Below are 13,522 nucleotides of genomic sequence, written 5' to 3'. Positions count from 1 at the left end.
CCAGTGGTCTCCAGCCTTTTTGGCACCAGACACTGGTCTCATGGAAGACAGTTTTCTCACTGATGGGGGAGTGGGGAGGAAATGGTTTCAGGACGATTAAAGTGCATTACATTTATTGTGCACTTTATTATTATTGGGTTTCCCTGGTGGCTCAGAGGGTAAAGCGTCTGCCTGCAATGCAGGATACCCGGGTTCAGTCCCTCAGTTGGGAAGATTCCCTAGAGAAGGAAATGGCAGTCCACTCCAGTATTCTTGCCTGGAGAATCCCATGGACAGAGGACCCTGGTAGGCTACAGTCTACAGGGTCTCAAAGAGTCGGACACGACTGGAGTGACTTCACTTTCACTTTCTTAATATGATTTCATCAGCTGCACCTCAGATCATCAGGCATTAGATCCTGGAGCTTGAGGACCCCTGCTGGGTACCATGCTATGCAGAAAGAAACAGTTCAACAGGCATGGCCTTTGGGGGGCTGCTGTCACATACCTGGGTGAAGTTCAGTGTCGGGGCCTGCCCGGTTCAGTCCAAGGGGCTGACTGTGTGTTTTATAACAGCTTTTGGGCCGGCATTCCGGGCTAGAAGCCACCACCCCAGACTTCTCACAGCATGGCCTTTTATCATCTCAAGCCCTGGTTTTATCTTCCAGACAAACTGCATTTATGAAGTCATAACTTTCCCCCCATTTTTATTAAGCACAAACATCTGTACTTACCAGCTGGATCTTCAGCATGATAATCAGCCTACGCCAAATGTCTATAGTGATCTGACAAAATCTCAATCAAAAGCCAAGACACCAGACATTCTGGCTTGCCGGGGAGAATTGATGATGGGTAGTGGCAAGCTAATCCTTTCACTCTGGGGGGTGAAGATAAGCAAGCCAGGCTCTCCTCCATGCTTGGCTGGGGAAGCAGCTCAGTGAGGCCGGCAGGTGTGTCAGGCTGAGCCAGTTCAGCCCCATTCTCCTCTGGCTGCTGTTGTGCTAGAATCCTCGAGTTAGATGGAGTCCAGTTCCCAGAGGCCAGTCCCCATCTGGAGCTAGAACCCCCTCCATTTACTCCACCTTCAGTCTGGCCTCTGCTTGCCAACCTCCAGTGACGATTCAGTGCCTTTCTGGGCAGCCCATTTCCTCCTTGACTAATAGGGGCTTCTCCCTGAAGTGGATCCCACATCCTGCCACCTTGGAAATATGACTCATTGGCTGTGGTTTTCTCTCTCGGGCCACCCAGAACCTGTTTCACCCTCTCAGCACGCCAGCCCCCTAGGTAGCTGAAACCTGTCACTGCATTTCCCCCGGGCCTCCCTTCCCTAGGTCACATAACCCTGGGCTTCTCAGAAACTCTTCACTGAGCTTCATCCCAGGTGACCTCTGAATCATCCGAGACCCCCAAAACGGAGGCCTGAGGCCCACCACGGTGCTGGGCTCAAACAGCAGAGAGTCGGGTAGAAATGCAGACATTAGGGGAAGCTTCTGTTGTTTCTTTGCTCCACTGAGCCACGTGTCTACTGAAACCCACATGTAGAACAGTGCCAGTCATGTGCTGGCACCCTCTCGATCAGCTGGGACTGAGGAGCCCAGGACCTGGCTGCGTCCTTACGGGCATGGTTGGTTCTAGACTAGGGGGCCAGCCCTCACACCTCAGTCTACCACACCGCCCCTCCAAGCCTGGCTACAAACTTGACAAACAACTTTGGATCCCAAGGCCAGAGGGAGGGGAGTGGAGAATGGGTGGGACACCCCACATCCCGCCTGGCAGCGACTCACAGGAGCTGGGCTGACAGTCCTCTGGAGGGCGAGATGCCAGGCGCAGACCATTCCCTCCACCAGCTCTGCCCACAAGGATGGGTGCTGACGCGTCCTGGGCTGGGTCCCTGGCAGGAGCTGCATTTTGCCCCATTTTCTGACGGGCGAGGTCATTAATCAGGTTAAGCAGAGCCGGCAGTGCACAGGGCCGAGCCAGCCTCTGCCAGCTGTCTGCTGCTCCTCCCAGCAGAGAGCCCTTCAGATGGCGTCCCACCTCCTGCTCCGGCCGTGAGGATCAGGGCCTCCAGCCGCCCTCTAATCATCTGGTAGCAGATGGAGCCTGTCGAGCCCAGTCCCTGGCTTTCTCTTTTTATTCGGTGAGTTCACAGAAAAGAAATGCAAGCCCTGATCTCCAAGAAAGTGAAGATAACAGTAAACCAGTTAACCCTGCTGTCTGCCCACCTGCCCTCCCCCTCACCTTCCACAGGCTCCTGGGCCCAGGAGCTGACAGATGTGGTCACGACTGAGGTCCTGGCACCAGGATCGGTGCCGCGTGAGGGGGCAGCAGCCTGTGAACTCTGAGGCCTGGCCAGGAACCATCTGGGATCCAGTGTGTCAGGGGCAAGATGCGGGAGGGGTCAGCAGAGAGCTGCCTTCTGGCGCTGCCTTGACTCCCCCGCCCCCACACCTCCCCCAGCCTCCCCAGCTTCTCACTTCCTCCCTTCTCCCTCCTAACCTAAGAAGCCCAGATTTTGTGCAATGACAAGGAAAGGGAACAGTCAGTGCCAGGCTTTTAATGAGAGTTGCTTCAGACTGCTAGCCTCCCTGCCAAACGGCCACGTGTTCTATGACACCACGCAATCAGCGGGGTCCAGCCTGCGGAGTGTGCACTTGGCACCTGGTGGGGGGTGGGGGGCTGTTTTCCCACCAGAGAGGGGCTGGGCTCAGATTAGTTCATATGGGCCTCAAGGAGCGGCTGCCAAGTGCAGTCTGGGCTTTAGGGAGTTCCTGAACCAGATGGAAATGCCTGCTGGGACCCTTAAAGCAGACTCCAGGGAAGACCTGTAATTGGGTAGGAGAAGGTCTTTGGGAGTCAGGCCAAGCTCTGGAAGGATGATGGCGATGGATGGTACCATGGGGTATGGCCAAGTGAGAGGAGCGAGACGATAATCTTGTCTGTAATGCTTTGCAGTTTACAGAGAGCTTTCCACTTATCCTGAACATGCTTAATCCTCACATCCCTCATAGGGGACACAGTTGAGAGAAGGGAAGTGACACTGCCTGGAGGCAAACAGGCAGAAAACCAGGAGTGGAGCCCCGGGTGGCCTCACACTGCAACCAGCAGTCTTTCCACAAGGTGTGGGGGTGGGCCCCCCAGGAGCCAGAGGAGCAGCCCAGGCAGAGGACAGGTTGCACCCCCCCCTTCCCTCCAGAGCCACCAGCACGACCCTCACTCAGGGCAGCACCGTGGTGACGCTGGTGAGCAGCACATGCTCCGAGACTTTGGAGACGGAGCACCGGCTCTGCAAGGACAAGGACTTGTGGCTGGCAGAGGAGCGAGGGCTGGGGGCCTTCAGAGAGGCGCAGGGACCCAGGCCGGGCAGGCAGCAGGAGAAGGCGGCCTTAAACTGCTCCCGGAATTTGCCTTGGTTGAGAGACAGAAGACACAGCCATAAGCAGACAGAGGTGGCCTTCGGCCCAGAAACACCGACATAGTTCCAGCCAAGCTGCCTCTGAGGGGGATGGGAAGGAAGGGTAGCCCCGGGCAAGAGAGAGCCCCAAGGCGATCTCGCCCCTGCCAGGGAGAGTGAGGATAGGCCCTGGAGCAGATTCCCAAGGAGAAATGCAATTTTCACCTGATTCTTTGCGCCCTGGCTCTGAGCCTGGCTCAAAACGTGGCGTCTGGCTCAGGGACCTCAGGTCACCTCCACCCTGGCCGGCGTGTAGGTGAAGGGGCTCAGGGCTCACCATCTGCAGCTAGGCTTTGCCCACCTCTGCCCCGTGGTGGTGAAGATGACCACAGCGGTGGCCCTTGCACGAGGTACTGTGCCCGCTGCCTGAGCTTGTCATCCAGCTCACCCCAGCACCCCGAGGGGCCCGAGTCCTTCATCTCCTCACTCCGCTGATGAGACACACAGGTCCAGTGGGCTGTCACCACGCAGAATTTGGACCCCATTCTAATTCTAAAGCCCTTGGTTAAAGTTGAGGGGTGTGGGGGGACAGTGGGGAGGAGGGACCACCACGGCCACCTGTTCAGCCAGAGGACCCCAGGCAATAGACCGTGCTGTAACTGAACAACCACGTTTCATCACTGGCAAGCCAGTGCTGTGCTTAGTCGCTCAGCTGTGTCCGACTCTGCGACCCCACAGATTGTAGCCCGCCAGACTCCTCTGTCCATGGGGATTCTCCAGGCAAGAATAATGGAGTGGGTTGCCATGCCCTCCTCCAGGGGATCGCCCCAACAGGGATTGAACCCAAGTCTCCTGCATCGCAGGCAGATTTTTTTTTTACCGTCTGAGCTACCAGGGAAGCCCCCAGCATAGAGTAGGCGCTCAGTAAATGTAGGGCAAATGAAGGAATGCTCATCTCTGTTCTCTGAGCCAGAAACCACTGGCTGCTGCTGCTAAGTCACTTGGGTCGTGTCCGACTCTGTGCGACCCCATAGACAGCAGCCCACCAGGCTCCTCTGTCCCTGGGACTCTCCAGGCAAGAACACTGGAGTGGGTTGCCATTTCCTTCTCCAATGCATGAAAGTGAAAAGTGAAAGTGAAGTCGCTCAGTTGTGTCCGACTCTTGGCGACCCCATGGACTGCAGCCTACCAGGCTGCTCCGTCCATGGGATTTACCAGGCAGGAGTACTGGAGTAGGTTGCCATTGCCTCTCTGAACCACTGGCTAGCCTTTGTTAAGTAATTCTTTAGTCTCACTGAAGGGTAAAATATTGACCCTGGCCCCTTTAACTTTTCAACTTTTTTGCAAAAGTCGTTTGCGTCCAGGCTTGAAGAGTCATCTGGTCCTCAGGCCTGGTCCCAGTCAGAGGTCTGGTGAGTCACACTCTGCTGAGCCCAGGCAGGGGCCAGGGGTGGGGCCTTTCCGCCCTGAGGCCGGGAAGTAGCGGAAGGGGGTGGGGGCTCTGGGACAGCTGGGAGGGGAGACCTGCAGGGAGCAGGGACCACAGATGCCTGGAGAGGGACAGGGCTGGTGCTGGAGGCAGGTGGATTCAGGGGTAGCCCCCCCAGATCCTGGCCATGCTGCCCGTCTGTGTCTAGCTGGGCATGCGGAAGCCACTTCCTGGCTCTGGGCTGCCTCTGCTGGTGGCCCTCCCTTCCTCCCATGCCTTGATTATGCAGTCACCTCTTCAGACTGGGGCTCCATCTGGAGCCTGTGTCAACCAGACTGGCTGATCGGTGGTCCTGCTCTGCATGTGTCAGGCAGGGGTGGTGAGCTGGCCCACCCCTGACCTCCCGCCCACCCACTGGTCTGCGTCATCTGCAAAACTGGATCCAGGTGCTGGTCGCCTTCTTTGGCCACTACTGGGAATGTAGCCTGTCTCCCACTCAAACCAAGACTCCTGGGCGGGGCCAGGTGATCCCCCTGAGTGGGAGTGTGCAGAGCAGGGTCACTGTCCCCAGGAGGGAGCAGGTGTATCCTCCCAGGCTTTATTCAGCCTGGACTGGAGATGCGGAGACTGCTGTCCCGGGGACTGTTGCCACCCTCTGTTACTCTGCGTCTCCAGCCCACTCACCACTGAGGAAGTTGTAGATGATGGGGTTGGCAGCGCTGTTGGCATACACCAGCCAGTGAGAGAAGGTGAAGCAGGCGTAGACAGCTTCTCGGTCGCTGGCTTGGCGGAACATCCCGAACACCCTAGGACCGGGGGCAGGACACTCAGAAATGGGGTGTGTGTGTGTGTGTGTGTTGGGCAGGAGTCACCATCCTCATCGAGCATACAGGAAAACCAGAACTCAGAAAAGGAAAGTGAGTTGACCAAGGTCACGCAGCTCATGAATGGCTGTAAAGTACAGGAGTCCCACGGTCCCTTCTGTTCACCAGATGGCCTTTTCCTGGGCCTCTGGGTCTGGGGTCCTGACCACAGTTTGGGGTTCTTGAGCACAGAGCATATGACCGGAGTGGGCCTGGGGGCAGGAGCCAGGGTACCTCTGCTCAGTCACTGGCTGGCTGACCCCCTGGGGCTCCCCTTCCCCTTTATCATCTGTCTTCACAGCAGCATGATGAGTCACAGACATCATCCGATTTTCAAAGAGAGAACAGATTCAGAGAAGAAAAGTGATGTGCCCAAGATCATATAGCCAGGAAGTGGCCGAGCACAAACTCACACTCAGATTGTCTCACACTGTGGCGAACAGCCCAGTGTTTTGCCTTCCCCACCCCACCCCACCAAGGCCTCTCTGCTCTTCCAGACACCCGTGGGCGTGGTCCCTCCCTTCAAGTCTCTGCCAAATGTCACTTTCTCAGGCCTTTTTAAAAAAACCATTACATCTTAAAAAAAAAAAAAAAGATTTTTTTAAAAAACCCCACCAATCTCAGTCATTGTCACTTTCTATCCCCTTTCCCTATTTTTTTCTTTCTAGCAGTTATCCCTGGTTGACATTGTAATATATTAATATGTTCATTCTCTCTCCCACCAGATGTCACCTCCACGAAGGCAGGACGTTGTCCCCTGCACTTGTTCATTCTGTTCCCAGCCGCTGCCATCTGATGACTGAGTGAATAGATGAGAGGATTTTCACGATAGCCTCAGGAGGCAGGCGGGCTCTTCCTCCCATTTTACAGATGAGGAGATTGAGGCTCAAAGAAGAGAAACAACTGCCCCATGGTCACACAGTGAATGAGCGGTGGGCTAGTTTTTCTCTAAAACTGAGAAAGCTCCTTTCTCTGACTCCACCAGCTCTCCCCGCCCCCAACTGCTCCCCACGCGCTCTCACCTCTTGAGGACGTTGAGGACACTGATGGGCAGGTAGCAGAGGGCAAAGACCAGCAGCACCACCATCAGCATCTTGGCTGTCTTCCTCCGAGCTTGCATCTGCTTCACCTCGGCCAGGAAGGCGCGGGCCCGAGGCTGGGGCTCTGCACCCAGGCCTTGCCCCTGGTCCTCCAGCTGGACTGAGGGCCGCTTCCAGTTCCTGACCAGGGCTGACGTGGTGCCAGGGATCTGTCCAGCACACAGACGGCAGTTGTGGGTACAGCCCCTTGGGAGGGGTGTTCTGTTTGCTGGGCTGGACTCTGGGGCAGGGCAGAGGTGAGCAAGGGAACAAACCCTTGCAGTAGGAAGGAACTAATACTCATGATAAAGACCAACATTCTGGACTTGGGTATACTTCCATTTTTCCATTAGCTCATTGTGAGACCTCCCACAATATGCCTCTTGGGGACATATTATTGGCCTTTAGTTATAGATGAGGTAGGGGGCCCTCAAGAAGTCCCTAGGTCACAGCCTGGGGCCTGAACATCCTCCTAGCTACCCATCCATCTTCCTCAGTGGTGAGTTGTATCACCCTCTGGCCCATGCTTGACTCTAGGAGGCCTGAGCAAGGGGTGAATAGGTGGGCAGCATGGAATGGCCTGGGCCTCAGAGCACAGGTCCCAGCCTAGGTTGGTGCCTGCAGGCCTGTGATGGTTCTGGGCTCCTGGAGCAGCACAGATTCCTTCACAGCCTCTCCCACACTAGACACCTGAATCACCCTACAACAGAAGGGCATGGGGCTAGAGTTCAGGAAACCTGGGGTCTAGGGCCAGCTGAGCCATCCATGAGCTATGTGACCTTGGTATGTGACTCACTTTTCTTTTCTGAGCCTTGGTTTTTCCTGTTGGTCGGACACAACTGAGCAACTTTCACTTTGCACAATGTTTGAGAATCTATATCAGAACTGGAGAAGGGAAAGGCTACCCACTCTAGTATTCTGGCCTTGAGAATTCCATGGACTGTACAGTCCATGGGGTCGCAGAGAGTTGAACACAACTGAGTGACTTTCCCTCACTCTGCACTTTTTCCTGTTGGTAAGGATAGTGACTCCTGCCATCTTGACCGGGGGACTGTGAGGAGCAGATGGCAAGTGTTGGTGGACCACAAGGCTGCTCGCATTCTGGCTGGCATCCTCTCCCTGTCCAGGCACTGATCCAGGACTCACCCCCACAAGTGCCAAGGGCCACGGAGCACCCCCTCCCTTGGCAAATGCCCACCCCCACCCCCCACCCCGTGGAACTTGCTGTCGGTCAGTTTGTAATAGAGGAGAGAAGGAAGGCTCTGGAACCAGGAGGGCTGTTACTCATTGGCTGTGGCAAACTGGTTGCCCTTCCTCAGTGTTTGTATTGTGGGTAATATTGCTTCTTCGGTTAAATATTAATCGCTATGAAGACACTGCAAGCCAAGTGCCTAACTGGGAAGCAGCACAGAGGTACAATTATCGTTGGAACCCCCAGACCTGGGTTTTAGTCCCTGACCTTCCACTCACTGTGAAGGATTTTGGAGAAGTTGCTTTGCCTCTCTGGGTCTCAGTTCTCTCATATATGGAGTTGGGGATAATGTTTGGTGGTGGAGAGGATACAAGACTGGCTGGGAGTGTCCGGTATGATAACTACTGAGACTAGGACAATGGCAGGCAGCTACTGCTATTAGAACAGTATCAATTACTCCTTGGTTCCAGGGCCGGCACTAGCACTTCTGGCCTGGAGTTTGTCCCTGGGCCTTGCCTCTCTGGTTGCAGCCAGAACGGCATGTTCTGAAGGCAGAGGACTGTGTACTCCCTCAGATGAGGACCCTTTTGCCCTCCCAGCCCAGACAGTGACACCGGAGTGGGCCTCACCTGGCGGCCCCAGAGCTTGCGGAAGATCTGGAAATAGGCCATGGCCATGAGGCCCAGCGGTGCCAGGTAGGTGACGACGAAGAAGCAGCTGTGGTAGATCTTGGGATAGAGATCGTCTGCAGGGGCCAAGAGATGTAAGTGTTGGGCCCCCAGCCAGCACCGCTTAGCAATACCACCCTGCCCCAACTAGAGCCAAAGCCCGGCCCCATGCAGGAGCCCTGGCAGAGAGACCCTGGAGTTACCCAGCCCATGGGTGTGTCTATCCCGGAGGAACCCTGGCACAGCTGTCTACCCTAGAGGAGGTACCCACCCTGGAGGTAACCCTGGTAGATGCCTGCTCTAGAGTGTCCTCCTGAGAGACCCTGGGGTGCCCACTGCAAAAGTGCCCTGAGAGATGTCTACCGCTGGGTATGTATCCCAGAGGTGCCCACCTCAGGTGCCCTCCCAAGGCTCCCGCTCTTACCAGCCCAGCGTTCATCACAGACGGAGAAGAGCCGGGTGCGGTTGGCTAGCTCCGGCAGCACACTGCTGCACTCCATGACCGCAGCCTGGGGCACCATGACGGCCAGCGACACAGCCCAGATACCCAGGATGGAGCCCCGGGCACGCCGGGCAGTGCTCTTGAACAGCAGAGGGTGGCAGATGGCATACCAGCGGTCCAAGGCGATGAAGCTGAGGGTCAGCACTGCCACAGACACAGACACGGCCTGCCCCGTGGGGACACAATGTCAGTCCTTTTGGGGCCACCCGGGGACATGGGGTGAGTGATGGAGCTCACAGCCCAGAAATAGCAGGCAGCCAGGTGCAGTGCAGATCCTGACTCCACCACTTACTGCCTGGGTGCTGTGCTACGCCTAGTTACTCAGTCATGTCCGACTCTTTGTGATCCCACAGACCGTGGCCCGCCAGGCTCCTCTGTCCATGGGATTCTCCATGGCAAGAGTACTCCAGAGAATGCTGTGCCCTCCTACAGGGGATCTTCCCAGCCCAGGGATCGAACCCAGATCTCCCTCATTACAGGCAGATTCTTCGCCATCTGAACCACAAGGGAAGCCTTACTGCCAGGGTAGATTTGATCAAATCACTTACCCTCTCTGAGCCTCATCTGCAGAATGAGAATATATCATCCTCCTGGCAGGATTCTTTTTAGAATAAATGAAATTATGGGTGGAGAACATCCAGCCTGAGACCTGGCACATAGCAGGTGTAATAACTTACACTTTGCGAAATAACTACGTACCAGACACTGTTCTCAGGATCCTCACAATGACTCAGGAGGTGAGTACTCTTACCTCCAAGGTACAGATGAGGAAACTGAAGAACAGAAATGTTAAATAACTTGCCTTAGGTGAATTTCCTCACCTGCCTGCCTTTATTTTCAGGGTGGCCGGAGTTAATCAGTTGAGTGGAAAACCTCAATATAATGGGAAAACCAAGAGGCATTCTCTCTGCCCTGGGATTTCATCCTTTTCCCCAGGCTGTAAGGGAAAAGAGTCCTCATTCTGGGAGGCAGAGATGAACCAGGGCCAGAGATGCAGGTGGGCACTGGCTCCACGAGTGCCCCCTGCCCTCTGGGGTGTAGGGAGGTGGGGCAAGGGATGAAACCCTGGCCTCTGGCCAGTCCTCCTTCCACCCTGCCAACCCCACTGGGTGTCCTGATTCCCACCACTGGGAAAGGGAAGGCCCTGGCCAGCGGTGGGAGGGGAGGGGAGGGGAGGGCACTCTCTCCGGCAGGCCCCCTCAAATCTGCCCTCCCCTGGATCAGGGAGCAGCCCAGCGCTCTGTCTCAGCAGGCTTGTGCCTGGCTCCTCCTCGGTGTGCTTGAGTACCTGGAGGTGACTGTACATGTGTCCCCCACCTGACTGTGTGTGTGTCTGCGGGTGTGACCTGGAGGGGATCTCTGCATCAGCACGTGGGGCTGTGTCTGTGTCCTTAAGTATCGGGCCTGGTAGCCGGCTCCTGCTGACAGTAGAGCATGACATTGTCGAGGTCCTGAGCCACCATCGGCAAGTCAAGACTAAGGGTCCTTGAGACCTACGCAAGGCCGTGGTTGTTGGGCTTGGTGTGTCAGAAGGATCATGAGGGTCACCCAGGCGGAGCTCACCTGTAGATAGGGGATGACCTTGCAGAGGGCATGGCCAAAGAGCCAGGATTCAGTGATGTCTACTAACAAGCTGGCCGGCAGGCAGATGGCTGTCACCAGCACGTCGGCCAGGGACAGGTTGACGATAAAGTAGTTGGTGACCGTCCTCATGTGGTGGTTCCGCCACACGGCCAGGCACACTGCAGGGTGGGCAGGGGGGAGAGATGAGGCTGGAGGCAGAGCCACGCCCAGTCTAGCTGGGCCCCATCAGTGAGACCATTCCCCCATACTACCTGGTAGGCCCAGGACCCCTCCCAGTCCCTAGGGGGACCCCACAGCACCCCCAGAGACCTACCCAGCGTGTTGCCCACCAGGGCTACGAAGAACACAGCCACGTAGGCTGCGATGAGGACCCACTCGTACTGCTTCGGGTACAAATAATCACGCCACAGATAGCGGAGAAACTCGTCTTCGTAGTCTGGAGGCTCCGGGGACTGTTCCCTGCCCTCAGTGGGGAACCCCATCTGGGGCCCTGGTGTGGCTGAGGGCTCCATGAGCTCAGGAGCCACTATGGCTGATGGGCATCCCAGGCTCTCCCCAGGGAGGGGTGCACCTGGGCCAGGCCTCAGCCCACTTCCCTCGGGACAGGGGGCCCAGTCTTGCACTCAGGTGTTTAGGGCCCCAGCCCCAAACATTCTGAAGGAAGGAAGGAAGAAAGGGAACATTAGGGAGTGTGCTGGGTTACATGCAGATAAGCTCTCTCTTAATTCTCACAATCATATGGGTTAGGATGAGCCTGAAATGGTTGGAGAAAGCCTTGCATCCCCATTCCATACCAGTTGGCCAACTCACCTCTCAGCCTCGGTTTCCCCATCTATCTCGTAGAGTAATAACTGAATCTGCCTCACAGGGTCAGTGAGGAGAAATCAGCTCTAATGAACGCCAAAGGTTTTACCCAGAAACTGGCTGGCTTCCTGGCCATTTCGGGTTACCGCTATTAAGAGCTCCGCTTTGCAGAGGAGACAGAAGCTCAGAGAGGTTGAGCCCCTTGCTCAAGGTCACAAGGCCACTAAGGTCTGTCTGAGTCCACCAAACACCACAGCTTAGGAAGGAGAAGCCATCCTGGTTGCAAACACCTTCTCTCCTGAGTCAGTTCACGGGCCTGAATTTGGGGGTTGTAAAAAAAATGATCAAGGGAGGCTTTCAGAGACCCAGGCCCCGCCCACCAGACCTGTCAGACTCTACCAGGTGGACACACACGGTGTGGGTGGAGGTGCGGGGAGGAGCTGACAACCTCCCTGAAAGCGAGGGGAGAGCCTCAGGCCCAGGGGCTGAGCGGGTCACCCCCAGCCCCAGATAGTCCCCGCCTTGAAACCCGCGGCCGCGATGAGCCCCGGTGGCCGCCAGGGGTCGCTGGACCGGCGCGCCGGCCGCCCTCTTCATTCATAAATCCGGCCTCGCACCCCGCTGCTCCTCCCTCGCTCAGACCCCTCCTCCCCCCAGACTGAGCCTGGACGACCCCGGATGTGTGTAGGAGGGTTGCGGATCCCTGGAGACCCCCGGGGGAGCAGGAGGGGTCTCCTTCACATCCCTACCGGGCGCCGACGGACATGCCTCCCCAGTGGGACCTCATTGCATTTCGGGGGCTGTGGGGCGGTGGTCTGGGGAGCGAGGGCGCTAAGGGTTCTTTAGGAACCTGCCGGAAAGAGGGCAGAGCTTGCTGGGGACCCAGCCTCCCAGCACCCAGGTCACAGCTCCCGAGACGCTTGGCTCCCGCCGAGGGTCCTCTGGAACCGCCCACTCCGGGCCCAGGGGTCCCCCAAGCCCCGCACCTGTTGGCTCTGGGACCCGGGCGTCCTCGGCTGCTGATCCCCCGATCGTGCAACGGGACTTCGCCTCCCCTCCCGGAAGGCCGGTCTCCGGGGCCCAGGGCCCGGGGCTGGGGGCGGGCACCAGGCTGGGGCAGCCCCCTTCCTAGGCTGCGCTGTCTGGGCTCGCTCGGCTGGGCGCGAGCGCCGGCTCCGACGCGGGCTATGGCTGGGCGCGGGCTCCGCGGAGCTGTGCGCCGCGGGGAGCGGGGGACGGCGCGGGAGGGGCAGGGCAGGGAGGGGGGGCCCCAGCCTGTCTCGGCTGCAGGTCTCCCAGCCCCCGAGTCTCGGAGGGCGGAGGGAGAGGCTCGTCCCTCCCAGCTCACGACTTCACGCGTCCATCCCACCTTCATTCATGTGTCCATCCGTTCATTCATTACGTTCGTTTGCATTCAACATTCCTGCCTCCGCCTACGCTGCATTCAGAGCGCACCTACTGTGTGCCGGCGGGCCCCCGGGCACCTTCGGAGAGCCACAGTGCTGGAGGTGGGTCCCAGCTCCACCTCTGCCCGCTGCCTCACCTAGCTGACGAGGATGATGGCACAGGTGGGTGACCAGGGTGAGAGAACGTCGCCTGCACCGTCTCCTGCCAGGCTCCAGCTGTTGCTGGAGCAGCGAGCTCCCGGAGAAGCCTAGAGACCCTACTCGCCCATCTCCCAGCCTCTGATTCTATCTGCCCTCCCGTCCTTTCTGTTCATGACTGCTTCACCCCTCCCAAGACAGGGAGGATAGATGGGGGCAGCACGCAGGGGGGCAGAGGGGCTGATGAATTCAACAAACATTTTCTCAGCTGTGTGTCAGGCAATGAGCTAGAATATTACCGCTGCCGTTTGCACAGTCCCCGCCATGCATGATCCCATTTAATCATCACATCAACCTGGTGAGGCGCTTCTTCACCATCCCCATTGCACAGATAAGGACCCTGGCCTCACGTGATTCAGTGACTTGTCCGGGGTCACACAGCAGAGGCCAAGCTGGGATTCAATCCTGCCCAGTTCTCCAGGTCT

The 13,522-nt window shown here is 57.3% G+C and overlaps 1 protein-coding gene and 1 long non-coding RNA gene across 2 annotated transcripts; one reads left to right on the top strand and one right to left on the bottom strand.

Moving 5' to 3' along the window:
- Positions 1 to 46: 46 nt before the first annotated feature.
- Positions 47 to 12,602, bottom strand: HCRTR1 (hypocretin receptor 1). The gene is made up of 9 exons (XM_061148431.1): positions 12,480 to 12,602; positions 11,500 to 11,809; positions 11,003 to 11,343; positions 10,669 to 10,847; positions 9,028 to 9,271; positions 8,565 to 8,680; positions 6,687 to 6,913; positions 5,486 to 5,607; positions 47 to 3,386 (listed from the first exon to the last, which is right to left on the bottom strand). The coding sequence occupies exons 3-9, from the start codon at positions 11,199 to 11,201 to the stop codon at positions 3,196 to 3,198; spliced, it is 1,278 nt and encodes a 425-aa protein (XP_061004414.1). The 5' UTR covers positions 11,202 to 11,343; positions 11,500 to 11,809; positions 12,480 to 12,602; the 3' UTR covers positions 47 to 3,195.
- LOC133060734 (uncharacterized) lies at positions 8,122 to 9,694 on the top strand. The gene is made up of 3 exons (XR_009693821.1): positions 8,122 to 8,156; positions 8,535 to 8,630; positions 9,459 to 9,694. It is a non-coding gene; the product is annotated as an uncharacterized LOC133060734 (long non-coding RNA).
- Positions 12,603 to 13,522: the final 920 nt, after the last annotated feature.

This window comes from Dama dama, chromosome 8 (assembly GCF_033118175.1).
Source record: "Dama dama isolate Ldn47 chromosome 8, ASM3311817v1, whole genome shotgun sequence".
NCBI lineage: Eukaryota > Metazoa > Chordata > Mammalia > Artiodactyla > Cervidae > Dama > Dama dama.
Note: the sequence above shows the minus strand (reverse complement) of the source record. Positions and strands in the feature narration are given on the sequence as shown.

Bases quoted from the DNA above. Each gene is read 5' to 3' on its own strand.
- HCRTR1 (XM_061148431.1), bottom strand. From the start codon at position 11,201: ATGGAGCCCTCAGCCACACCAGGGCCCCAGATGGGGTTCCCCACTGAG. The intron at 6,914-8,564 runs GTGAGGCCCACT...TGTGCTGGACAG, and splicing joins GCAAGCTCTGGGGCCGCCAG to ATCCCTGGCACCACGTCAGC. The intron at 5,608-6,686 runs GTGAGAGCGCGT...CCCCGGTCCTAG, and splicing joins GTCCTCAACGTCCTCAAGAG to GGTGTTCGGGATGTTCCGCC.